The sequence below is a fragment of the Podarcis cretensis genome (assembly GCF_951804945.1).
Source record: "Podarcis cretensis genome assembly, chromosome: 13".
NCBI classification, from domain to species: domain Eukaryota; kingdom Metazoa; phylum Chordata; class Lepidosauria; order Squamata; family Lacertidae; genus Podarcis; species Podarcis cretensis.
This window is the reverse complement of record NC_137182.1, coordinates 40,896,283-40,920,905: the sequence shown is the minus strand read 5'-3', so window position 1 is coordinate 40,920,905 and position 24,623 is coordinate 40,896,283. Positions and strand designations below refer to the sequence as shown.

Below are 24,623 nucleotides of genomic sequence, written 5' to 3'. Positions count from 1 at the left end.
CCAAGATGGTGAGGAACTCTTCCCAACCCCACAGCCGCCTAAGATGCACGAATCGCTACGCAAGGTGCTGGGCAACATGCTTACCCAGCTGTTGCTCCAGGCTGGGGCTTGGCGCCTGTACCATTCGCAGCATGGGTCTCACAAGGCCCTGCAGGGGAGCTGGTGTGGGCGCCCTAACTGGCACCAGTGGCTGAGCGGGCAACCTGACAGGCGGCACAGGAGTCATGGGGAGCGGGGCTCGTTGGGCCATGAGGGCCGCTGGGAGACCAGGCAGTGTGGCAGCAGTTGTTGCTGTAGCAGGGCGCAGAGATGGCTGCTGCGGGCCAGGGGACGGGGTCAGCAGGCCATCTCGAGGAGCCTGACGCACAACAATCTTCACCACACCGGAGCTGTTCACTGCTGATGAGGGCACTGTGGGGGCAACAGCAAAGAGAGAGGCTGAACTGCGGCTCTCCAACAGAGTGGTGTCATTTCTTATTATTCCTACCAGACATTTATTTTATGCCGGTGCTGAAGGAGAAGCCTCAATATAGGACCAGGCCATGGCAATTCAGAGAAGGCTTAGGTGGTGGAGGGTTGGGCCAATGTAGGGAGCAGGGCAGAAGGAAAGGGAAGTGGAAGGCGGCCAGGGTGGAGCAACAGATGCCATACGAGGGAGGATGAGAACAATATGCTGTTGGGGACACAGAAGGAAGGTTTACTGACCCAAAGGCAAAGTCACCCAGGCCCTCAACCCACAAAACCACATTGCCTTCCAAGAGCGGGAGGGCAATCCCCAGGAATCCAGATACTGACTAACCTTGGGTGGCAGCAATGGGGAGGCTGATAGTTGCTGTGGAAGCCACAGCTGCAGCAGCTGTGCTGGTAGCTGGGACAGGCAGGATGGTGGGAGGCTGGTGGCCTGGCACAGCCTGCACCCCAACTGGGGCCTGCCCAGTCTGCTGAGACATGGCCTGGATCAAAGCAACCTGTGCTGGCTGGCTGATGATGTGGTGCTGCCCCCCGGCCGACACCAGGTGAACTACATTCCCTAGATGGGACAGGAGGGAGAGACCATTAACTACTCAGCTACCTGCCTTGCCTGTAGATGGTGGCCAAACTTCCCAGTGCATGTGTAAGCCCTCCTGCAGAGATCCCACCATAGAAACAGTGGGCCTCTATGTCAGGAAAGGCTCTGGAGTTTCCTGTATCCCTCGGGTCACCAGATGCCCCACAAAGAGGCATCAGGAGCTTAGAGGGACCGCTCTGATAAAAGTATTTCTTCCACTGTACCCATTTCCTACCAATTCTGGTATTACTACTTCTCTGCATATTCACATTGCAAGGTTTTTATTTTGCATCCAGATCTACGAGGAACATTTTTCAGCGCCATTTCAAAGGAGGACTCAGGCAATGGGAGTGGAACAGATTATCTGCTGCAGGAGCAAGCTGTGCCAGAGGGCAAGTGGAAAGCTCTCCCATGGAGACCCCGGCACATGGAAAACAAGCCAGTCAAGAGAGCAGAACCCTCCCCCAAAAGACAATCATTATGGAAGGCTCAATGAAGTCGTACTGGGGCCCACGCACCCTACCAACTATTTCCAGTAGCACAGTTGTCTAGCAACCGACACACTGTGCAGAGCTGCCCATCAGGTTCTGACAGGACACAGAGGAGAAAAGTGAGTTTGGGATAGTGGGATGCTGGGGGGTACCTACTTGGCAGCTGTCGGGCTGGCTGAGGCATAGTGACCTGCCGGACCTGTGTACCCGTCAAGGTAAGCTTGTTGCCTTGGATTTGGAAGGTGAGGGGTTTGCTCCCTGGAGCACTCTGCAGGGGCCGGGTGGCCAGTGAGGCAAGCTGCCCAATGCTTACCACTTCGCCCGCTGCAGTGAAAGAAGATACTGGTTAGGCTTGGGAGATGATCAAACTGTGCTGCCTCCTTCCCAGCGGTCTCTCCATACTTACAGGGCAACCGTGCCTGCATATCCGGGGAGAGCAGAAGCCTTTGCTGAAGGGCTCCAGCAGTTGCAAAGTTGTAGCCTGGCAAGGCGGGCACAGCGGAATGGATGTTCACGGGCTTCATCATGCCTCCTATGGCACCTGTGCCCATGGTGCTGGTTGACTGCTGGGCTGTAGCAGCTGGACCCAAAGTGTTGGTGGGTGGCAGCTGCTGTCCAATGGGGGAAACACCCACGGTGCTGATGGGCGGTGGCGGCTGCCCCACAGAGGACACACCCAAGGTGCTGATGGGCAGAGGTGGCTGCCCCATGGGAGGGACACCCAAGGGGCTAATGGGCTGGGTGTTGATGGGCTGCTGCTGCCCCAAGGACGTGATGGCTAAGGTGTTGATGGGCTGCTGCTGCTGCTGCCCCACAGGGGCTGGCAGTGCACCAGGTTTCAGCGAGGAAGATGCTGCGGTGGTGGGAGGAATAGGAGATGGCTGGAGGAGGGGTCGGGGAGCATTTGGGACCAGCTGAGCTGCAGTCATCGCCACAGGCAGGACTGTGGAGAAAGGGGAAAAGATTACAGATTTGTAGTGTCTCCTGGTCTAGCCCTGGTCTCATTTAAAAAAAAGAAAAGAAAGGAAGAAACCATTGTTTTGTTCCCAGTGGCGTAAAAGAAAACTTTTCTCACTCTATCTCTGCCTTTACTAACCCTTCCAAGCAATACCCTATTCTCTCTCATTCAGATGCAGGATTGAAATTGTTCCAACACACAAAATGGACACATTTCCCCCCTGCAATTTGAAAGGGCTACTAGCTTAAAAAAACCCCTTTTTTGATAGTGAGAGATTTGACACCCCAATACAGAATACTTGTATGCCAGAAAGGTAGATAGGTTTCAGGAAGTAAAAATTCTTAGTACATCACTGTAGAGAAGAACTTGAGGTGCCAGGGCTAAATTGAGAAAGTGAATTAGCTCCCAGCCCCCTTTCTTCCCTCCCCATTACCACTGCTTTGGGATCTCTGAATCTTACCCTGCGGAGTAGAGGCCTGGCCTTGCAGCAGAGCAGCAGCTGTGTTGTTCTGGCTCAGCGTAGGCACTAGAGTCTGGGTCTGTGGTCTGACGGAAGGAGGCACTGGTATTGACATGGTCACTGGTGAGGAGGGCAAAGGGATGGGCATGGGGAGAGAGACCGCAACAGGGAGTGTGGGGGGCTGCACTGGTCCTGGCAAGACTGGGCCCGGGTGTTGGATGGGGGCCAGAGCAGGCGTCAGTGTCTCTGGAAGGACAGGGGCAATGGGCTTTTGCAGAGGGGTTGTGGGACGAGGGCTGTTCACCAGCACCACAGTTCGGTTCTCCGGCTTGGGCACTGGCTGCAGCATCCTGTGGGTAGAGAGACCGATTTAGAACTAACACAATGGAAATCCTCTTCTCACAGAACACAGAATCTGTGTTCTCTTCAGTGAAACTCCTATTAGGCAAATCTCAAGCACAACTACTTTACTTTCTCTGCCTTAGCCAAAGGAATTTTCTGAGTCAGGATCCTGGGAAGTCACTAAGGTGAGGGCTTTGTGATTAGTTTGTATTCTGCCATGCAGCTGGGAAGAGGCAAAACCTGATGTCAGCCTCTTCTCTGTGCTAGAAGGCTTCCTGCATTCTCCAGCAACGACAAATCCAAGGACAAGATAAAACGCTTAATGCTGCTTTTCTAATACTAGCAGCAACATTATAGGGTGTGCAGACTTTGGGCAGCAAAGAACAAAGACTGTTTTAATGTTTGATGTTTTGCTGTAGTTTTATAATTTATTGGAAGCAGCACAGAGTGGCTGGAGCAACATTAAACACTGCTGGAAGCTGCCCACTATTGAGAATGAGAAGGATCACAGGTACCTGTTAACTTTCATCTTGACCGGCTTGGGTCTGGGAGGAGGGTCTGGGGACTCAGCAATCTCTTCAATCAGTTTCCTTGTCACCTTCCACTTGGGCAGGAATGTGTCTGTCTCATAACGAGACACACGGCCCTCCAAGTTGATCAGATCGAAAATGCCCAAGTCCGCATGCTGTAAGGAGCAAGGCCCATATGCAGGAAATAAGCACAGTCCCAATTATAGGGTCTGGTTACCCTGGGTACTTACACATACCCCTTCTTGCCCCAAAGACAAATGATCTCTCGCCCAACCTGGAGCATCTAAATGGAGCATCTCCCTCTCCTACTAGACCAGAGAGAGAACAAACTTGCCTTGAAAGGGTCGTTATCAAGGGCATGGAGGATGAGGGAAGCTGTGTTGAAGCAGATGCCTTCTGTGATAAATGGCGAGTGGATAGGCCGTGGGTCAAAGAGGTTGGGGTGGTTGCAGACCTTGCGGAGCTGCATCAGGATGTTGATGACACTCATGAAGTGCCCCGTTGCCAATGTCTCCTTGGTGCTAAAAGAGAAACCAGCCACAGGGTGAGCCAGACTCAGAGGTGCCAAGCATCAGAGTAACAGCTGCTGATGTTAAAGAGGAATGGCATAAAGGATGGCTTGTCCAGTGCTGAATAACCAAAGCCAGAGAATAAAACACTGGGCTCATCCTCCAGAGCTCCTGCCCACCAGCCCTCTAAGATCCAGGCCACTGAGAGCCAAGCAACCCCTAGTGCAGCACCCCATCCCTCCCTCCCCCCAACTAGCTTTCTGTACTTACGTAGCCTGGGCCATGAAGTCATCGTAGAGATAACGCTGGCGCTTGGAAAGCCGACACTTGATGACATGTTCGTATTTCTTTGGCATTTGCTTCTCTACATCCACTTTCACCCTCCGCAGCAGGAAGGGCCGCAGCACCTGGGGAGGTGGAGAGAATCAATTCCCATTCGCCTTCCAACCATGCCAGCTGCTCTCTGTACCCTTACCCCCACCCCGCTCACCTTGTGTAGCCTTTTCACCAGGTTCTCATTGTACTCCTGGCTGCCCTCAATCATGCCCGTCAGTGGGTTGGAAAACCACTCCTTAAACTCGCGGTGGGACTGGAAGACATGGGGCATCAGGAAGTGCATGAGGGACCACAACTCCATCAGGCTGTTCTGGAGAGGAGTTCCGGTCAGAAGAAGCCGCCTCTGACTGGAACAGGAATATGACAGGACAGTGAGAACCTCTGAGAGGGAGGCGTTCCCCCACCCTGCGCCCCAATCTCAAGCCCACCACCACACACACCCTCACCTGTTGAAGTTTAGCAGAGACTGCCAACGCTGAGACTTGAAGTTCTTAATGTTCTGAGCCTCGTCCAAGATAAGATACTTCCAATTCTTGCGTCGAAAGGCCTGGTGGTCCTGCAGTACCAGCTTGTATGAGGTGATGCAGATATGAAAGGCATTGGGCTTGGTCCAACCCTGAGTACAGACAGTGAAGGCTTACAATTGTGACCAATAACGCAAGAGGCACCAAGCTCAATAGCTGTAGACCTGCAGCAGGGAACTTCCAGCCCTCTCTGAGTTTCTTATTTTGATAGTTATTTAACAAAATTTATATACCACTTGATTGTTTCTTTTAAAAAAAATTCTAAACATTTCACAAAGATAAAAAACACATTAAAAATATTGATAGAAAGCAATTAGAAACAGATGTTTAAAAACATTCAAAAGAGATAACACATGAAACATTCTACATGTCTGAATTGGCTTGGGTAAACAAAAATGATTTAAGCAGGTGCCAAAGAATGTATAGAGGAGGGTCCTGCACTACTTATTTAAGAACAATACTGATCTAAGAACCCCTTATTTCAGCCCTAAATGCATTCCAGACTATTATCAAGTAATTTAAAGACTAAAAATAACTAAAATTCTTTAATATCTCTACTTAGGATTTCCCTACCTTATGTTTCCTGGAGTACCAAAGAATTGAGCCACCACCATGTCTTATTCAGAGAATCATAGAAAAGTAGAGCTGGAAGGGACCACAAGGATCATCTAGGCCAACTCCTTGCAGTGAGGGAACCTTTTCCCCAACATGGGGCTCGAACCCATGACCCTAAGGTTAGGAGTCCCCTGTTCTACCAACTGAGCTATAGAGGTGGGCTTCATATTCCTTTGTCGTGCACCAGCAAAGAAATACTATAGCATGATTTGCCCATGTTTCACCAACTGGTCCCCTCCCCCCCAAATGAATAGACACACAAATATAGCTACATACAAATACAAATCAATTCTGGAGTAAAACTTGTGCCTCTTTTTACAATATGAGGTAATCTCTATCCCCTGGACTCATATGACACATACTAATTCAATTCTTTTTTATGTGCTTTTGGGAAATTATGCTAGCTATATGTCTTCTATTGTGAGCCACATATGGATCAGAGACTGCATTACAATTACCCACAAGCATCATCTCAGTTTCCTTAAAACAGATCTCTTATTAGCACAGCATGACCACCAAACCTAATTTAGCACCATACAGTACATGCTACCCAAAATAATGCTAATAGTCTAGTTTCTCACTTTGTAGACTAGCCACCCTTTTTGATTTACTTAGAAACAGATGGCGGGGGAGGGAAATCTTTTAAATACTTTATCAAAGGACCATAGAAATCAGAATGTTTCCTGGAGAAAAACAATACCCAACATTACATTTTTTCAACCACAAAGACACATTTTTATGCTTATCTGGAGGTATAAAACCATTTACATTGTGAGACACAAAACCCATCTCTGGTCCCAGCTGCAAAGCCTGAGTTCTCTCACCTGCCGTTTTAGCTTACGCTCCTTCTGTGCCCCGTAGTAGGTGAGGATCTTGAAACTGGGGCACCAGCGCTTGATCTCCATCTCCCAGTTCAGTATCACGCTGGTGGGAACGATGATCAGGTGGGGGCCCCAGCTGCCTACAGGAGCACACAAGCACAGCAGAGAAGCTTCCATGACTCTGGAGACCAAGGCTGCCTCTGTGCCTCACTCCTCAGCCACATGCCCTCCCCTGAGCAAATCCAGCTCTCTCCCCTCCAGAGCTTGCTCTCCATAGCCCATTTGTCCCCAGAATGGAGCTGTTAAAGCCAAGCTGCCAAAGGCAACAGTGACCACTAAAAGCACTGAGAGCATGAATTTTGTTACTCCACATCTTAGGAGGTTTAAGATGCCATCTACTGCTTCTAGCAAGGAGCCCATCCTCACCCTCCGTTCTCTTCTCAAAGTTCCTGACCCACCCTTTTCGCAGGCCAGATGCGCCAGCAGCGAGATCGTCTGGATTGTTTTGCCAAGCCCCATCTCATCCGCCAGAATACCATTGAGTTTCTTCTCATACATGGTGACCAACCAGTCCAGACCAATGTGTTGGTATTCTCGCAGTGTCCCACGCAACAGATAGGGAATAGGCGTCTTAACCTACATGGGAGAAGGGCAATATAATTTGCCTGCTTTATTCCAGTGCAATCCCCTGCAGATTCCCTCTGACTCACCTGCGTAGTATCCAAGGTATAACCTTTGGGTTGCAGGCTCTCCGCTGCGGCTGCTATGTCTGTGATCTCCTTCTTGGGCCCTGGGGCTGGAGTCGAGTCATTGTCTCCCTCGCCACCACGATCCTCATCCTGCTTCAGAAGATACTCAACACCAAAGTCCTCCTCCTGGCTCACAGAGGCTTCTTCCTCCCCGCCTTCCATGGCATCCTCCTCTTCACTTTCATCCTGCTCACTCTCCACTTCTTCTGTGGAATCTGAAAGAACTAGCAATGTCAGGACAAAAAGCAGCTGGGCAACTTATTGCTATCATCTTTAAATCAGTGCCTTACAAACTACACTGCTCTATACAAGAAATCATTTGTTACGTGCCACAAATTCCATCAAGACAAATGCAGCATGTTAAGTTGTTTTTGGGACAAACATTTCTTCAAAAACAAAGTCTGATCCCAAGACTAAGGCAAATACTTGAGGACACCTGCTAAGAATACCTTCGGCTATAAAGAGGAGATAATACAGTGGTACCTTGGTTTTCGAACAGCTTAGTTCACGAACAACTTGGAACCCGAGTGCTGCAAAACTGGAAGTAGGTGTTCCAGTTTTCAAACTTTTTTTTGGAAGTCGAACATGCTCCGTTTTGAGCCCCGTTTCCTGTTGTGCTGCTGATTTGCATCTCCATGTTTCCTGTTGCGCTAATTTGAGTCCCCCCATTGTAATTCAAGCCTTCCGTTTCCGTGTTTCCTGTTGCGCTGCTACTTTGCGTCCCCCCCATTGTAATTAAAGCCTTCCGTTTCCGACTGCAGTATTCTCAGGTGATATTTGGAGCTTTTGTTTTTGCTATTTATTTTGTGTTTTTTGTTTTGAGGCTTTTTCAGTTAATTTGTTTTTATGACTGTGTGGATCCCAGTTCAGCTACTGAATGATTGTGTGACTGCAGAAATGGATAAAAAAACCCATCCAAACAATGACTATCATCAGTGCAGGTAATAATTTTTTTAAAATTTTAATTTTATTTATTTTATAGTACAGTGCATTGTTTATTGCTTTCATTTTATGGATCAATGGCCTCATAAGATAGTAAAATTGATGCTAAATTGCTGTTTTAGGGGTTGTTTTTAAAAGCCTGGAACGGATTAATCTGTTTTACGTTACTTTCTATGGGAAAACGCGCCTTGGTTTTGAAAGCTTTGGTTTTGGAACAGACTTCCGGAACGGATTAAGTTTGAGAATCAAGGTACCACTGTAATTACATACAAGATTCAATTGCTTTCCAAAGTTACAAGACCCATTCCCTTCCTTTTTTTTTTTTAAAATAATTTTTATTAACTGGCCAATTACATCAAATTAAATCACATCATATAAATTCCGAATTACAAAGCCAAATTTTTAAATTTTGTTGGGGGAACCCATACTTCAAGATCCAAAGGGGAATTCAGATCATCTTCTTATTACTGCGTTAATGTCCAAATCAGTCCCAATCAGTCCAAACAAAGTTCATAATTCTATCCAGTCTTATCTTGGTGTTGCCACATCATATCTTGTTCGTATAATTTCTCTTTTTCCTTTACGACCCATTCCCTTCCTTTATACCTGACTGGCTACTGCTGTCTTCTTCCTCTGACTCTTCCTCATACTCAGAAGTGCTGGGCTCTGAGGCCTCGGATGACGTGTCCGACTCCTCCATTTCAAAGTCTGAGGTATAGGCACCAGCGTATTTCTGCAGCAACTCATCCATGGGCAACTCACCTGCCAAAGCAAAAGAAAGCACAAGATTATGCCCAAACACTAAGACAGATAGTTCTCTTCTCTGATCCCTGATCATATCCTGTTGAAGTGGCCCTCTGGTTCTGTAACTAGCTACAAATTAAAACAGAGGGTTCCATCTTGGAAACCCCAGCCTAGGTTTTGGGTTCAATGACTTGTTATCAATTCTGAGCTCACCAAACTTGTCCATCAGTTCAAACCAGTCCCCTTTTAGACTTATGTTGGCAATACTGCTTTATTTTCCCATGGTTGTGGAAAGAAATGGAAATAGACATAGTGCAACCAATATAGGCCCAACTCAGTTTGTCAACAAGTAAGGTTGGTCTACTAAGTTAGATTACAGGTTCCAGGGCAACTGGAAACACTTGGGGGTAGGGCAAGAAATACAATACTGAGTTGGGGCAGGTGCTTACCCTGGCCCTACGTCCCTTTAAGAGCAGAAATTCTGGGAACGATGGTTCACAGACCTAGCAGACATTCGGAAACACAATTTAGTAATAAAGCAAATAGTGTTCAGGGCCCAGGGAATGAAAGTCCTGACCCCCATTTGCCACCCCAGCCACCATCTGCTTCCGAACCTTCCTTGGCCAGCTCATCCAGCTCCTGGCTGTGATCCACATCTCCTTCCAGCTTTTCTTCTGCATCTATTGTTTCCTCTTCATCTTCAGCTACAAGAGGAAGGATGCCCTGTGTTACTGCATGAAAGGATTCCAGCGCTGGTCCCTGCCGCAAGTTTCCAACAGTCAACCGCAGACCCAAAATAACAGGCTCACCTTCTTCCTCATTGGCAGTGAACTCCTCATCCTCTTCATCGGGCTTCCAGGGTTTTTTATTCCTCTGAGTAACAGGCTTTGGCTTCTCCTGCCAAATATGAGAAGGGGCTTTCAGACCAAGATGGAAGGCCTTTAGCAGTGCATGTGCATGTTACGGAAAGCAGGACAGAAATTTGGCAACAAGTATCCTCAACTAGCTTTTCTGCTATCTGCAGCTAGGCCCTTACCTGTCCAGGCCCAGCCTTGACCCCTTGCCTGACTCTGTGTCCCTTTCCTACCTGCTGGTGATGCCCATCAAAGCGTGACTGCATGATGGTCAGAATTCTGTAGCTGCATATTCTAAGTAGGGTTCCCTACGAATCTGAACCCAAGACTTGCCCATAAACCAGCAGCACACCTTTAACTTCTTGGAAGTCTGTTTTTCGTCCTGCTCCTCTTCCTCTTCACTGTCACCCTCCTCCTCTTCATCATTTTCAGAACTAGAGGCACAAGGGGGCACGCTGAAGGAGTTCTCCAAAATTTGGGGTGGCAGTGACTGCAGCAGCTCTTCCAGGGGCAGTTCACTCTCCTGCTTAAGCAACTCAATCTCCCGTTGCTGAGTCTCTGAATCATTCCCTTCCTGCTGCTCTTCTACCTCGATAGTCTCCTCATCATCCGACTCGTCATGGGGTTGAAAATCCCCATCTGCCAGGGAAGGAAAAGGGGAGTGGTCAGACGCAATTCCTTGGGGCTTACACAGTCTCTCCTCAAAAGAAGCACACATTACAATTCTACCATGTTTGGTTGGGCAGGAGGAGGGAATGGGTATGGAAGTTCCCCCCTGCAATTACATTCATAGGATGTAAGCCATATAGGGGTATCCGTGTTGAGCTAGCCCTGGATGGGCTGGGGCTGGGCAGTTTCAGAGAAAAGGGTTGAGACTTTTAAGTTTCTGACCTTCATCCTCAGTGAGGTGACTGGGGTGTGGTGGGCTAGAGGCAGTAGAGCCCGCATGGGAGCCACCGGTCTTGCTGAGAACTGGAAAGGTCTCATTGAGGCTCTGGGTCAGTAGGTCCGAGTATTTCTCTGTCTGGCCCACTATAAAGTCCAGCTGCAGGTCCAAGGCTTTTTTCCGTTTTTCCTCCAGACGTGATTGCTGCTTGAATTGCACAACCTGAGGAAAAAAGAGTTTAGGGGGGAAGTCTCCAAGTTCATTCCTGCAGAATGTGCTGTGATAGAACTTGCTCTTGAGTTAAAGGCAACATGGGCAAAGAGCTACTATGTTCTCTAAGTCTTCAGTAGCCCTGTGCACACAGTGCCACTCTTTTCTCTGCAACCTTAACCTTGCAAATTTTTCAAAGCTATTAAAAAGCACTTTGTTACTCACGTAAAAGCAGGAAACCCCAATTTAGTTATTTGGAACAGTAACTCCAATTACAAGTAATAAAAGCAACTGATGTTTTGAGACAGAGCAGAACAATTCATTTCACTGCTGTGGGAGAATAAACAAGAGTATAATTTGCCTCGCCTTTTTAATATGAATGCAGAAGTGAAGAATGAATGAGACTGGACATAAACCTCCAACTAACTGCATGCTTTATGTGTTTGAAATTCTGGTTTGTTATACTTTATGTATTTTGTCTAAATGAAGTCATTCATATGTGAGTGTATGCATGTATGTATGTATGTATATATGTGTGTGTGTGTGTATGTATATATATATACACACACACACACACACACACACACACGTTTACCTATACGCATATATTAATTAGAGAAATTCCACAACAAACTATAAAGTCAAGAGATTCACTCACACTCAACCCTTCTATGGGTGAATCCACAGTATTTTTGATTAGGCAGAGTAGAGGCAACCAGCTCCAGACACCTGGCTCAAGGTGTGGCTCCTGTATTCAGGAGCAAGGCCTGCATGCTGCTTTTATGATGCGAGACAGGTTCCTCACGTACCTTCTCTACGTTGCTCCAGAATTGCTTGACCTCTTTGGCGATGGACGAGGCAATACGGCGCAGCTTGGCCTGCTCCTCCCGTTTGGCTCGTTCTTCTTTTTGCTTCTGCTCTTCGTGGTGTCTGATCACCATGCGCACCACCTGCAAGAAACAAAGGAGAGAAGGATCATGTTAATAATCACAAGTCTTCACAGATTTCCACGGCTCTAAACAGTCCTTCCTAAATCTGGGTCGTAGGGAAGAGCTAGCTCCACTTCACTAAAGTGGATGGAAATCCTAGGGACACACATATTATATTGCTTTTCTGCAACAGCACAAGCTACAAGCCTGAGGTGTTACAAAATTGCACGATTATGAAATGCCCTTAAACCCAGAGATTGGAATGCATGAGTGAAAACTGACTGAAAGAGATGGGTTAAATGTTTGTAGATTGGCAGCTGTTTCCATCAAACTCACCTTCCTCGCAACACCCCTCTTCCATCGGCGCTCTTGGGCAAAGTCAGCAGAGAGCCACTGCATCTCCTCGCAAAGATAATCCCAGTGCACTTTGGGCCGGACTGGCTCAGGCACCTTCGACAGCCGTTTCATGGACCAGAACCCTTCCTTCTTCATTTCTGCAATGCGGTTTTCAATCTCTGCCTCCTGGAATACATCCCCCAAGTCAGTTAGCCCAAAACACTGTATCCATGTGAACTGCAGCTTGCAACGACAAGCTAAACAGAATGTTAACTTAGATTGTGTATGTTCATGCCCAACTCAAGAGAGCAGAGGGGGCCAAATGATCCCTGGACCCTGCGTGGCTTACATGCTTAGCCTGCTCAGCAATCTCCGCGTGTGTCTTGTCCCACATGCTTGCAGGGTCCGGGGAGGTGTACATCCCGGGCGACACAAGGGCTCTGTTCTGTGTCTTGGGAACATCAAAACCTGGGTGACTGTCCAGCGAGGAGTCGTGGGTGAGATGTGGTGGTGAGATGCTGCCAGTTGAGGCAGGTGAGCCTGAGGAGGCTGGTGACACTGGGTTACTGCCTGTCATTCTGTCCGATGCAGTCTGAGATGAACAAGAGGAGACAAACGAGGGTAGAACATTATTATAGTGGCCTTAATGCTAGAAAGGAACCTAACGGCTCTGGGGAGCTTGTCTAGGTAGAGCATCAGAGAAGAGCATCCCTTGTTCTGACTCTCACAGATGCTCTTTGTAGTACAATGCTCATCCACATACTTCATTAAAGCAGTCAAAATTCATTCCGAAGACCCCTAATGAACTACAGTGTTTTGAAAAACTGTAATCCAGTAAGCGGCCTCAAAACACAGGGCCTTACACTGGGATTCCCCTCACCTCCAACTCTACCTGTGGTTGCAGCGCATGTTGCTGTTGGGGAGGACTGCTCTGCATTTTAGTTCTCTCTTGCTCTTTGCCTCTCGTCCCAACAGCTTCGTTTGCGGTTGTAGTGCTGGCTTCCTGCTCCAGTGCATGCTCGGAACCGGCCTCATTCTGGTCAGCCAGCCACTGGGACGAGCCGTCCAGCTCCTGGGTTCCTTGGCAGCCCAGCCTGCGCTCGGGACTGCCTGTCTCAGAATTATCTAGAGATTCATGAAGATAAATCAGTCGCATTGTGATCAGAGCCAGACTGAAAAGAACTGAAAGACACCCACTCAAGAACAAGCTAAAGGAAGATTTTCAGAGGAAGTGAAATTAAACGTCAAAATGACATTAGCATGCCCTCTGCATACAATTTTACTTTCCTTTAACACAAAGTAAAGCACTAAAAATTAAAGAAGGAAAGTAATGCACCTTAAAAGCAGCTATTAACTAAAGAGCATAAATGTAAACTAAACAGTTCCCAGCTGATCAAATCTCATTTCTCACTAGGTTTTTTTCAAAAAAGAAGCTGTGAGTATAAATATGATTTGATTAATAATTACAGTGAAGGGAGGAGGGGTTCTTTTTTTCCTTTTTTGTTGCTGTTGCCAAAATCAGGGGAGCCCCAGAAAAATTTGCTTGGGAGCCGGATCAGGGCCCCCCAAACTGGGGGTTAGCCTCTCCCAATTTACAATATACAAGAGATCTGGTGGCAGAACCCAGTAGAAAATTAATATATCCAACACAGTAGCTATCAAAAACACAACAACATTAGAAAATCTCCGTTGCTAAGTTTGTACACACAAGCAAACATTTTCTGTTACAGAATAAATGTTTGGGTAATGTGAAAATATGTTTTCTCTCAAAGTTTGCATTTAAAACTTTAATATTTAGACACAAAAGATGTAAACCCTGCCCACAAGTAGAGGATTCCCCTATCTTCCTCCACTGGATACATATTCTACTGTTTAGTACTAAATGCCTAGACTTTCCAAAAATTTCCAGGGGAGTTATGAAAAGATACTGTAAATTTTATTTCATTCCTTTGAGCTGCTTTTTATATCCCTCCATCATATCTCAACAAGCAAATTAAGTTTAGTTGTGGCCAAGCCAGATTCCAGTACATAATAAATTCTGGCCCATCAATATAGATGTTGGTGACAGAAAAAGCATTTTGAAAAGAAAATAAATCCAACACTGAGCTCAGAAAAACAGCCAAAGATTTATATTTGCTTGATGTTCCTGCTTAAACCCCTGTTGCCAATTCCCCAATGGTATTCAGTTTCACCTGTACCTGCGTGAGCTGCGAACTCCTCTTGCTTGTCAGGCTGAACTTCCAGGGTTTCGCTTTCCTGGGGAATACTACACCTGAAAAAAGATGGAACCGTTAGTCCAGAGAACATTTTGTGTGTGCGCGCATGTGGTAGATGCACAGCAACCTATTCCTTTAGGTAAGGATCATTCAAACTTGCTCTTGGGACCCTGAACGACTCTGCCAAAGGGTAGATCAAACCCTGTCTCTCTTTTATTGTTACGCAGACAGCATGGGAATAGCCGGCCCACGGGTTGCGGTGGAGAGTTTTACTGTACGCACCAGCTACCAAATTCAAGCCTATGAAAAGAGGCAGGAACCTGTTTGGGGTGCGGTTTAGTGAACCACTAGAATTATCTCACTTTCCCATCCACTTTACGGATTCTGAGTTGTCTAGCAGTGTCCTTTTCACTCACTCCCATGCCTAGGTATCCAGAGCCCAAAATCTTCTCAGTATCTGGGGTGACCCGGCTAGATGAGTGGAGTATAAATAATAAATTATTTTTATTTTGCTTCCTATGTACCCACCTTTGCTTCAGAAGCGTCAATATTCTGCCCGTCATCCTCATATCATTATCCCAGGGAAGTTTACTTCCCTTCTTGGCTTCATTCTTTTGAGAGAGATCTACAACCCATTCATCCTGCAAGCTGAGATTTTGCAACTCAACTCTATTGCTATAGCATCCTATTAACTCTCTGCTTCTATAGCTCAATTTTGTCCCTAGCTCATAAATAACCCACTATCTCCCAAACCTTTTGTTCCTTCCCTCTCACTCCACACTTAACCCAGTTACCTTGTAATTCTACCTCCCTGGCCTGACCCTGCTGGCTCCATATCCTGCTTCAGCCTCTCAGCCAGCCCCTGCCCTTCTACTTCCAATCCTGACACAGCCTCACCCTCCACATGCTGTGCCAGCCTCAGTGCCCTCTGTTCAACCTGCCCCAGAATGGAACTAGTCTTAACAGAACTCAATGGAATAGTATCAATGGGACTTTCAGCCACCTTCACTCCCTTCACATGCAAACCAGCTGGGCCTTCGCCCCACATTGCCCGCCTCATGGCATTGTACCTTTTAATTGCAATTCCCATTACCCCATCCCGCCAATCTTTCAACTCTTGCTTTCCTGTTAACAGGCCTGGACTTCGTCTCTCTGCCATAGAGTCAGGACTGTTTGCTTTTGAGCCACGAACTGTTACAGAGAGTCGAGACACTGTATGCTTAGATCCCAACACGTCCTTCAGCCAGTGTACATTGGCTGATTGGCTTGTAAGCCCATACACCCTTCTTCCCATCCCAGACACAGGTGGCTCAGGACTTGGTCCTGCTGACTTTACTGCTCCCTGACCTGTCACCATCGTGTTTATTCGTTCTTTTATTCCAGCCCGCAATGGCCCTAAAGCAAGTCCATGCCCGGACCCAAGGCCTGCAGTCCAACCAGAACCTGGTCGTATTGTCGAATAATCTTGTGTCAGTGGCCTACCAAGCCATGGCAAGTACATTCCTTCTGGATGTTGCCTTGCTCTGTCATCAACATCCTTGGCCAGTATCTCCAACTCCTTAACTATCTGTTCCTGCCTCGGGGGTTCTGCTGGGGTCTGATCAGATCCCTTTCCTGCCTCCTCCATCACAGGAACCTGCTGAAAGCTCTCTATCCTGTTATCTGCCTCAGAGAAACATGACATCCCTTCCCGTCCAATTCTGTACCCCATCATAACCACCGGCTCACCTACTTTAACCCTAATTGCACGAGACCTCAATTCAGCTGATCGTGTCTCCCTCTGATCTAATTCACCCTTTCCCAGTTGCGTACGAGCCTCCTTAATCATTCCCTTTTGCTTAGCCATTGCTGTTAAACTGGTCACAATCAACCCTGGAGCCCTGTGCTCCAGCACTCCACGACGGAATCCAGATAAGCGTGTTGCCCCTTGATGTGGTACCAGTATTGGCCCTTGCCGTAATCCTGCCAACCCTGAAATTATTTTCCCCTTCAACTTGCGACGTTCCTCTTGACTTCCTATGGCAGTGCGCTGTGACAAATGTGATGACAGCACTGAGGAACCTGATTTATTCAATTCAGCCACCTTCAGGCTTGGTTCCACTTGACCTTGAGCCAGGTTCGTATCAGATGCCAACCAAGTGACTCTGGTATCTTCTTCACTTGGTTTTGCCCTTTGACTCAATATCCCCTCCCTGGAAGGCACGCCTGCCATCTCCTGAGTTGGTCCTCCCAACTGTTCTTCTAATTCTGGGCTCCAAACTAATGTCTTCTCCTGAGAGGGTACCTTTCTTCCCACAGTACCTTGATGCTGCTCAGTCAACACAATCTCACCTACACTTGTAACCTCCACTACTGGTCCCTGAAATGGTTCCACCAGCACCTTAGTATCACTCTGATCCCTGAATAATGCCTCTCTTATTTCTCGAGATTCCTCCCTAGTAACCCTCTCAGTTGAACCCAACTGCTTGGCTTCTCCCTGATCAAGTCCTACTTGCTCTTTTGTCTCCCTTTGTTCTGGTTCTGCTAGCTCAACTTTCTCCTGACTAGTTCCTAGTTTCACCTCTTCTCCAGGCCCCATCTCCTGACTTTGCACAAGTTCTTCCTCCAGGCCTCCAGTTTCTTCTTGTGCTCCAGCTACTCTCACTGGTGCTCCCACTGCCTCCTCCCTTCCTTCTTCCTGACCCACTGCACTCATCTTTTCTGTTTCCCTCTGAGCTGCTCCTATCACTTGCTCAGCCACATCAAGAGCCACGTGTATCATATCCTCCTTGACAGTCACCTCCTCAGTCTCTACCTGACTTGTCACTACCAAACCCTCCCCCTCAATAAATGCTACATCTCTCTTTGAAGTTGCCACCTCTGCCTCCCTCTTATCTTCCCCTTCCTCCACTGTGGCTACCATACTGCCAATCTCACCCTGACTTATCCCAGCCAAATCCTCAACTTGCTTTTGATCTTCTACTGATTCCACATCTTTCTCTGCAGCCACCTCTTCTGCCTGCTTTTCATCTATTCTTGGTGATCCCTGATCCAGTGTTGATGCCATACTTTCTTTTTCAGTCTTACCCTCAACTTCTCCCTGACTTGCCACCACCAAATGCTCAGCCTTCTCCTCAGCTGCACCTGCCTCTCTCTCAGCAATCACCAACTCTGACCCCCTCAGATCTTCTTGTAGGACTTCAGCTTTAACTTGATCCATTAATGGTGCCACCTCCTCTGCTTCTCCCCTGCTTGACTTCTCCAAGTCTTCAACTTCCCCCCAACCCTCTGATGATGCCAAATCTCCTTCCACAATCATGCTTTCAGCCTCTCTCTGATCTACTCCAGATACCCTGTTTTCCCTTTCAATTTCCTCACCAAGTCCCTCCTCACTTGGTCCAACTGTCATCTCCGCCTCCCTCTTACCCAAAACTGGTTCCTCCTCTCCAGTCAACACCTCAATTTCCCCCTGACCTAGTCCTACCAACTCCTCCCCACCCCTTGCTAATATTGCATCTTCCTCTGCAGTCACTTCCTCTAGCTCTCTCTCATTTACATCTGGCACCTTCTCAGTTTCCTCATAGTCAATTGCAGGTGCCACATCCTCTTCCTTTCCAGTGACCTCTAGGATCTCCCCTTGACCCAGTCCTGACAACTCCTCCATTTCTCCATGATTATCTGTTGATTCGCCTTCTTTGTCACTCTCTCCCACCTCCATCGACTCTGGCATCTTTTCAGCCTCCCCCACTGCCTCATCTTCCCTGACAGTTGCCTCAGCTTCCCTCTCTTCCAGTTCCATCAACTTTTCCTGTTCATCTCCCTTTTCAACCCTCTCTCCAGAATCTACATGGTCCTCTTCTACCAAATCCTCTTCTTTCCCGTGGTCCGGCCCTGCCAACTCCTCAGTCCAATTTCCCCCCATTTCTAGAACCATTTCACCCTCTCCAAGCAGTGTTTCTTCCTCATGAATAAATTCCTGAGTCTCCTGCTGATCCATTCCTTTTCCAGTCTTCCCCTCAGCTTCCCTCTCGTCTGGGCTCCCAAAAACACTGGTTTCCTCCTGATTTGGTTCTCTTGACTCTTCAACTTCTTCTTTCTCTCTATTACTCTTAAGCTGAAGTTCCTCAAGAATCACTGTCTCCAACTCTTCTGCTTTTCTCAGATCTGGTTCAATAATTTCCTCAGCCTCTTCCCCAGACATTCCTAATGCCACTTCTCTTTTCAGTGCATCCTCAGCCACCCCCCTATCCAGTTCTGCTAAGGGTCCAAATGTATCCTGGTCTGGTTCCATCAACTCTCTAGTAGTTGGTGCTTCATGTTCTTTTTCAGCCTCCTCTTCTGCCTCTGAGTCTTTAGCCTCTCCCTGTCCCACACCTGTCTCTGGAAGCAATCCAGTTATCTTTCTCTCTGCCTCATTGGGAGGTCCTTCCACTGTGGTCTCTTCATTCACTACAGCCTCCTTTCCCTTCCTATCATCCTGAGCTTCAGCCTGCCCCTCCTCAGGCTCCATGACCACATTAACCTTTCACTTATTTCTGGTCTGGTTTCTTGCAAAACTTTGATGGTGCTAAGTAACTGCAACCCCCTCCCAACTTTTCAAGTATTATCACTAGCCACCCAAACCCTAGAGCAGTGCAATGGCTCAAGTTCCAGATGATACCCTAATACCCTTTGAATTTGCCACCCTTTCGCAGAACCTTTGCGCCCCGCTAAAAATCAATCCTTGTACCCGCAATCCTGCATTTATTCATTCATTGCATCCTAATCGAAAGTGATTCCCCCTCTGACGCCTAGTTTCTTTCTTTTTCAGCACAAGTTAGATGCCCTTTGATTTCCCCCCACCCTTTAACCCCTTTGTCACCCTTTCCCTCCCACCTTTCCCCTTTGACCCCTTGACCCCGCCCCGGTTTCCCCCAAAACCCTCCCTCCCTCGCCCTCCCTCCCTAGTCCCCTGAGAATCCCCGCTCGCCCCTCCCCCACCCAGGCGGCCGTTGGTTGGTCGGTTTCGCGGCGCGCGAGGAAACGAGGTGAGGGGGGGGTGGGAGGAGGGCGATAGGTGAAGTAATAATAGGCCAGCATTGAGAGCGGCCGTTGGCTGGGTAAGCGCGTGCGGCTCCCACATTGGCTCCTTTCTCTTATTTCCCGCCCCGCCACACTCCATTAGTGCGCCCTCTATAGGCAGGGGAGGGAAATAACCGACGGGAGAGAGGAAGGGACGGGGGAGGTAAAAGGCCGCGCGCGCGCGCGCGCGACCACCGGCAACCAGGCACACGCGCGCGCTCTTATCTGTTTCCTCACTTTTCCCTCCCGACTCGAAGCAGAGACTTGCACCCTTCCAGGGAGGTGGGTGTGAGCGAGAGGAGTAGAGCCCCGGCCGGTCCGCCATCTTACCTGGGTGGGAGGGGGGAGGAGGGAGGAGGGAGGGGAGGCGCCTCCTGCCCCGCCTCCTCCTGCCGCCGCCTCAGCCCCAGCGCCGCCGCCTCGGCCGGAGAGAATCCGCCGCCATCCGCGGCCCCCAGGCCTCTCCCGCGCGACTTCTCCCTTTGCGCGGCCTTCGCCGGTGCTCCTCGGCACGTCGCCCACCCCTCCCACCCGGATGCTGATCCCTAACCAGGCCCCGCCGAGCCAGACCCGACCCGCCGCGGCAAAATGGCGGCCGCCACCACCAAGCGCCAGGGCCAGCCCCTCCCTCCTCCCACCGCTCCCTCCACCCGCCGGCCTCGGCGCTCAAGTCTCGCGAGAGCTCGGGTAACGCGAAGGAGGGTGTGCGTGCGTGGAGAAAGAGAAAAGAAACTCAAACCCAAAGTGTCTCACAGGCGCGTCGCGCGGGAGGGCGGCGTCCCGGCGAGAGGCCACGGGCCAGAAGAATTGCGGAAGACGGCGCTCTTCTCCCTCACAATCAGATAGAGCGGGATGCGGGACTGCGAGCCCGCGGGGCGAGGGAAAGGCCATCGCGAGTGAAGAGCATGCTGGGAAATGGAGTCCTGGGGGATGCTGGGGATTGGAGTCTCCCTCTCTCTTTCGGACGGAGGGAGGGAGGGAGGACTCGATTTGTCTTTCCTCAAAAATTCTTCCAATTGTTCGCTGGGCGGGCTGGCGCGACTATTCGAAGGTGCTCAAAACAAGATGCACACCGTGCTTATGAATGGGAAGAGGCAGCTTTGGCTCGTGAAAACATGCAGTTCCCCTAGGACTCGCAGATACTTCGGATGCGACTTTGGAAGTCAGGAAAGTTTCAATGAATATTGTTTACATGGGAGGGTGCTCGCACCGTCGCGCAAAACGAGGTTGACAAGACGTTGTTGACAACATTTCGAGCTCATTTCAAAACTTCCAGTGCACTGACTTTACAGGTCATAAATCTGCATTGGGAACTCCAGAGCTTCAATGAGTTCTGAGTTTGAAATCCTGATTTCTCCAAAGGGAACCAATTCCAAATTTTGACGTTAGATGCAAAAGTGAGCCTGGCTAACTTGGCAAGGGAAGGGGAAAGAACTCATTGGCACTTAAAGCAAATATGAAAGTTATTTCAAAACCAGTATTTTCATTTTAGATGTAGCATAGACCTTTTCATGTTCATGTGGTCGAGGCCCTAATCCTATACACACAGTTGGCAGTAAACCCTATTGAACTTAATAGATGTTACTTTTGAATAAACATTTTAGGTTCATGTTAAAGCCTTAAGCTACCTGCTTATAAACTCATTTTTACCTGCTCTTAATTATGTTTTTATTACTGTATTTATTGCTTTGATAACTATAAGTCACAGTTAATTTCTAAATAAAATAAGAGGATGACGCTTAACAAATATTTGCTCTTCTTCACTTCTATTCTAGATAGATGGTTCAGGATTCGGCCTGTCCAACAAACATAAAACAATGGGGACAGAGACAGACTATATAATGCAATGTCTACTTGACTTAATATGCGAGAGGCCTATATTCCAGTCCTACCTCTGCCATTGACTAATTGGCTGCAGTGGAAAAAACAAATACTAACGGCTAGCTAGGACACCCTCCCAATTATTCTGAGGATAAATCAAGTTAATGCTGCAGTCCTAAACACATAGGGATTTTTAGCAAAATTGTAGCTATATCGAGTACTAACATCTTTGATCAAGCCAGTTTGTAATTGTGAACATATGGCAACTTTTAATTTATTTAAACCACTATTCTGTGTAGCAGGAATAGCTAACCTGCAGCCCACAGGATGTATCCAGCCCCCTCCCCAAGATTCCTCCTTATTTGCCATTTTTTAATTGTAAAAAAAACATTTTTATTAACTCCTTCCGTAGGTCCCACTGTCATAAGTGATGACAAGAGAGAGTGAGTGTCTGTCCGTCGTCGCCCCCTTTCCCACAAGATATTAAAAAGGATGCATGAACCCATGGAAGTTTTGGACTTCTGGATTGGAGTGCTGCTTGGTAAGTTTGTGTGTGTGCTGTTTAAAAAAACCAGTTAAATCTAAACTGATAGCCATATAATGTTGCCTTACATTTAAGTCAAACTATAGGTCTAGCATGAGGGACGTGGGTGGCGCTGTGGGTTAAATCACAGAGCCTAGGACTTGCTGATCAGAAGGTCGGTGGTTCGAATCCCCGTGACGGGGTGAGCTCCTGTTGCTCGGTTCCCGCTCCTGCCCACCTAGCAGTTCGAAAGCACGTCAAAGTGCAAGTAGATAAATAGGTACTACTCCAGCGGGAAGGTAAACGGCGTTTCCGTGCGCTGCTCTGGTTTGCCAGAAGCGGCTTAGTCAGGCTGGCCACATGACCCAGAAGCTGTACGCCGGCTCCCTCGGCCAATAAAGCGAGATGAGCGCCGCAACCCCAGAGTCGGCCACAACTGGACCTAATGGTCAGGGGTCCCTTTACCTTTACAGGTCTAGCATGACCTAAAGCATTAGTTTTCTATCACTGCTGTACGTAGCTCCGCTTGTTGCAGACACAAATGCAAGCTTTGCTGATTGTGTTCTGGAACTAGATTCTTCTGTTCTTAAAACAATTCATTAAAATGCCTTCATCTGTGACATGTTTCTTTCAGATAACTTTTATTTTCATCATAAAAGGGAAAAAGCCACACATTCCATGAATGACATCCAGTTCTGAAGGAACAAATGGAAACATATGTAGAAGAACTCCTGAGGACAACACCTCAGAAGGTTTTTACCAGGGGTTTATAAATTCATTTTCACTATACAATAAATTGTCATAGGATGGTATCCAATTTTAGTCACACATAGAACAAGGTCAGTTAAATCAATAGACCTAACTTGGGACTAGGTTGAAATCTGTGTTGGCGGTCTAGAAATCTCAGTGGATATTCAACCCGGAAATAATTTTTATCTTTTTTTATCAACACCACTGAGTTTAAAGAGGATGTACAGTTTAAGATGCAATACTTACTTGGGAGTAAGTCCCATTGAATTAGGACTGTAGTATTAGCAGCTTCGGGATGTTCGCATGGCAATTAAAAAAACCCGTAGCATTCCTATATGTGATAACTACTTTCCAATGACAGCTATCATTTGGAAACCTCTTGCTTTAACTTTTTTCACAAGTATTACTTTTGAGACCAGAAATTATGTCACTGGGAATATTTTGGCAACATACTATAAAAGCATCAATATTTACTAAATAATCTACGTGTTACAGTGCATATTCTGATTACAAAATATGGGAAGAGTCAGTTTGCCTACTCTGAAGGACTGGCTCCCATTTGACAAAGGTCAGTTAACAGTAACAATCACTTGCTATAAACTACTACAGGGATTCTGTTTTTTTGGACAATTGGGAACCTTTTTTGATCTACCAGTTTTTTTAAAAAAAAAATCATACAAAACAGCTCATCAAGAAGATTGGACATTAGAGATCCATCTCAGTCTTCTGGATAATTCTGTACCACCCCAAAGAGATCATGTATCTTTGTGTGTTAAAAATATAAAAATAAACCCATTTTAAAAAGCTGGGAGACACAATCCCAAATTAGATTGAAAACTGCAGGATTCCTGATTTCCTAAAAGCTTTTGCCACCCAATTCAATTTGTGAATTTGTAGACAGTGGAGTATAAAAGGCAAGAGTAAGGACTACTACACTTTTCCAATACTTCATGTTTCAGACCCGAGCCTCAGTCCAAACTGAACCAGGCATGTAGGTGGTTTTTTGTTTGTTTGTTTTTATGTATAAAAAGTAAAAGTAACCTAGGATATAGCATTTGGCTAGTTGCACTCATTTCTGCAAAACTGTTCCCTGCATCACCTCGTAGAGCATGATAAAATCTCTAAATTTGTAGCTTGGCAGTGGAAAGAAAAGTTCATTCTTATTAAAGTGGTTTTAAAAGAGATTTTGGATTCCAGTCATTGTCGCTCCAGATTCTTTGCTCCCTCCTGGTTGGAGACAGTGACAAACATTTAGACTACTAGAAAGCAGAAAAGTACAAAGCAAACTTCACAGACAAGAAACTTTCAATTTTACCTACCTCTTCAGTCCTATTCTTATCAGAGAGATTAAAAAATTGCTGCAATGGAGAACTTTTGTGAAAATACAAGAAGTATAAACCAAATAATATATATGTCACTTATGTAATCATGGCCATTCAGTATTTAGTGAGATTTCCAAGGGATTGCAATGAACAAGATGTGGCTTTTGAATTGAGAATGGAGAAAAATTAGTGTGCAACCTGGTAGTAGTTCTGGGCCTGGCTCGTTTCTGGCTGTAATGCCACATATTTTATCACTTTCCCCCAGATTCTACCAAAGCCCAAACAGCCTATGGTTACCAGATGTCCCCATTTCCCGGGGACAGTCCCTGGATTTACAAATCAGCCCCCATACAAAATCCATTGAAGATGAAAAGTGTCTCCAGGTTCATTGAAAAAAATCTGGTAACCTTACGTTAAGGAGTTGGAAGGGATGTGAAAGAAAACTCCAGAATCAGAGATCTCAGGCTGGTGATAGCCAGGGGATTTCCCCAATGACAACAATTCCACACTGCCAATCTAGTTTTATAATATACCAGGACGGTACAGGATTTGGAAATGTCTGCCCTTTCTGTGTACTTTCTCAACATTAGGAAGTGTTTGTGGCAGAGGTGTCGAAGACTGACAACTACTGGTTTGAAAGCGGATTATGGACGGGTCACTTGCCATA

General features: G+C 47.2%; 1 protein-coding gene and 1 long non-coding RNA gene across 7 annotated transcripts in view; one reads left to right on the top strand and one right to left on the bottom strand.

Annotated features, from left to right (window-relative positions):
- SRCAP (Snf2 related CREBBP activator protein) overlaps nt 1–20,070 on the bottom strand; it is a 32,037-nt gene extending 11,967 nt beyond the window's left edge. The window contains exons 1-24 of one of the 6 annotated variants that reach the window (XM_079951333.1): nt 19,871–20,070; nt 14,483–14,556; nt 13,165–13,409; nt 12,634–12,876; nt 12,285–12,470; nt 11,829–11,969; nt 10,815–11,031; nt 10,276–10,562; nt 9,879–9,966; nt 9,684–9,773; nt 8,932–9,087; nt 7,345–7,598; nt 7,093–7,270; nt 6,638–6,774; nt 5,121–5,290; nt 4,829–5,021; nt 4,609–4,745; nt 4,164–4,350; nt 3,815–3,984; nt 2,958–3,307; nt 1,946–2,482; nt 1,696–1,863; nt 800–1,030; nt 85–411 (exon numbers count right to left, since the gene is read on the bottom strand). In XM_079951333.1, coding sequence (XP_079807459.1) covers nt 85–411; nt 800–1,030; nt 1,696–1,863; nt 1,946–2,482; nt 2,958–3,307; nt 3,815–3,984; nt 4,164–4,350; nt 4,609–4,745; nt 4,829–5,021; nt 5,121–5,290; nt 6,638–6,774; nt 7,093–7,270; nt 7,345–7,598; nt 8,932–9,087; nt 9,684–9,773; nt 9,879–9,966; nt 10,276–10,562; nt 10,815–11,031; nt 11,829–11,969; nt 12,285–12,470; nt 12,634–12,876; nt 13,165–13,221 — 4,504 coding nt within the window. In that variant the 5' untranslated portion in view covers nt 13,222–13,409; nt 14,483–14,556; nt 19,871–20,070. The other 5 variants (XM_079951334.1, XM_079951331.1, XM_079951332.1 and 2 more) reach the window with 5 other exon arrangements.
- A 379-nt stretch (nt 20,071–20,449) lies between these two features.
- LOC307201882 lies at nt 20,450–23,818 on the top strand. Its single transcript, XR_013832771.1, has 3 exons — nt 20,450–20,832; nt 21,774–21,902; nt 22,519–23,818. It is a non-coding gene; the product is annotated as an uncharacterized lncRNA (long non-coding RNA).
- The last annotated feature ends 805 nt before the right edge of the window (nt 23,819–24,623 follow it).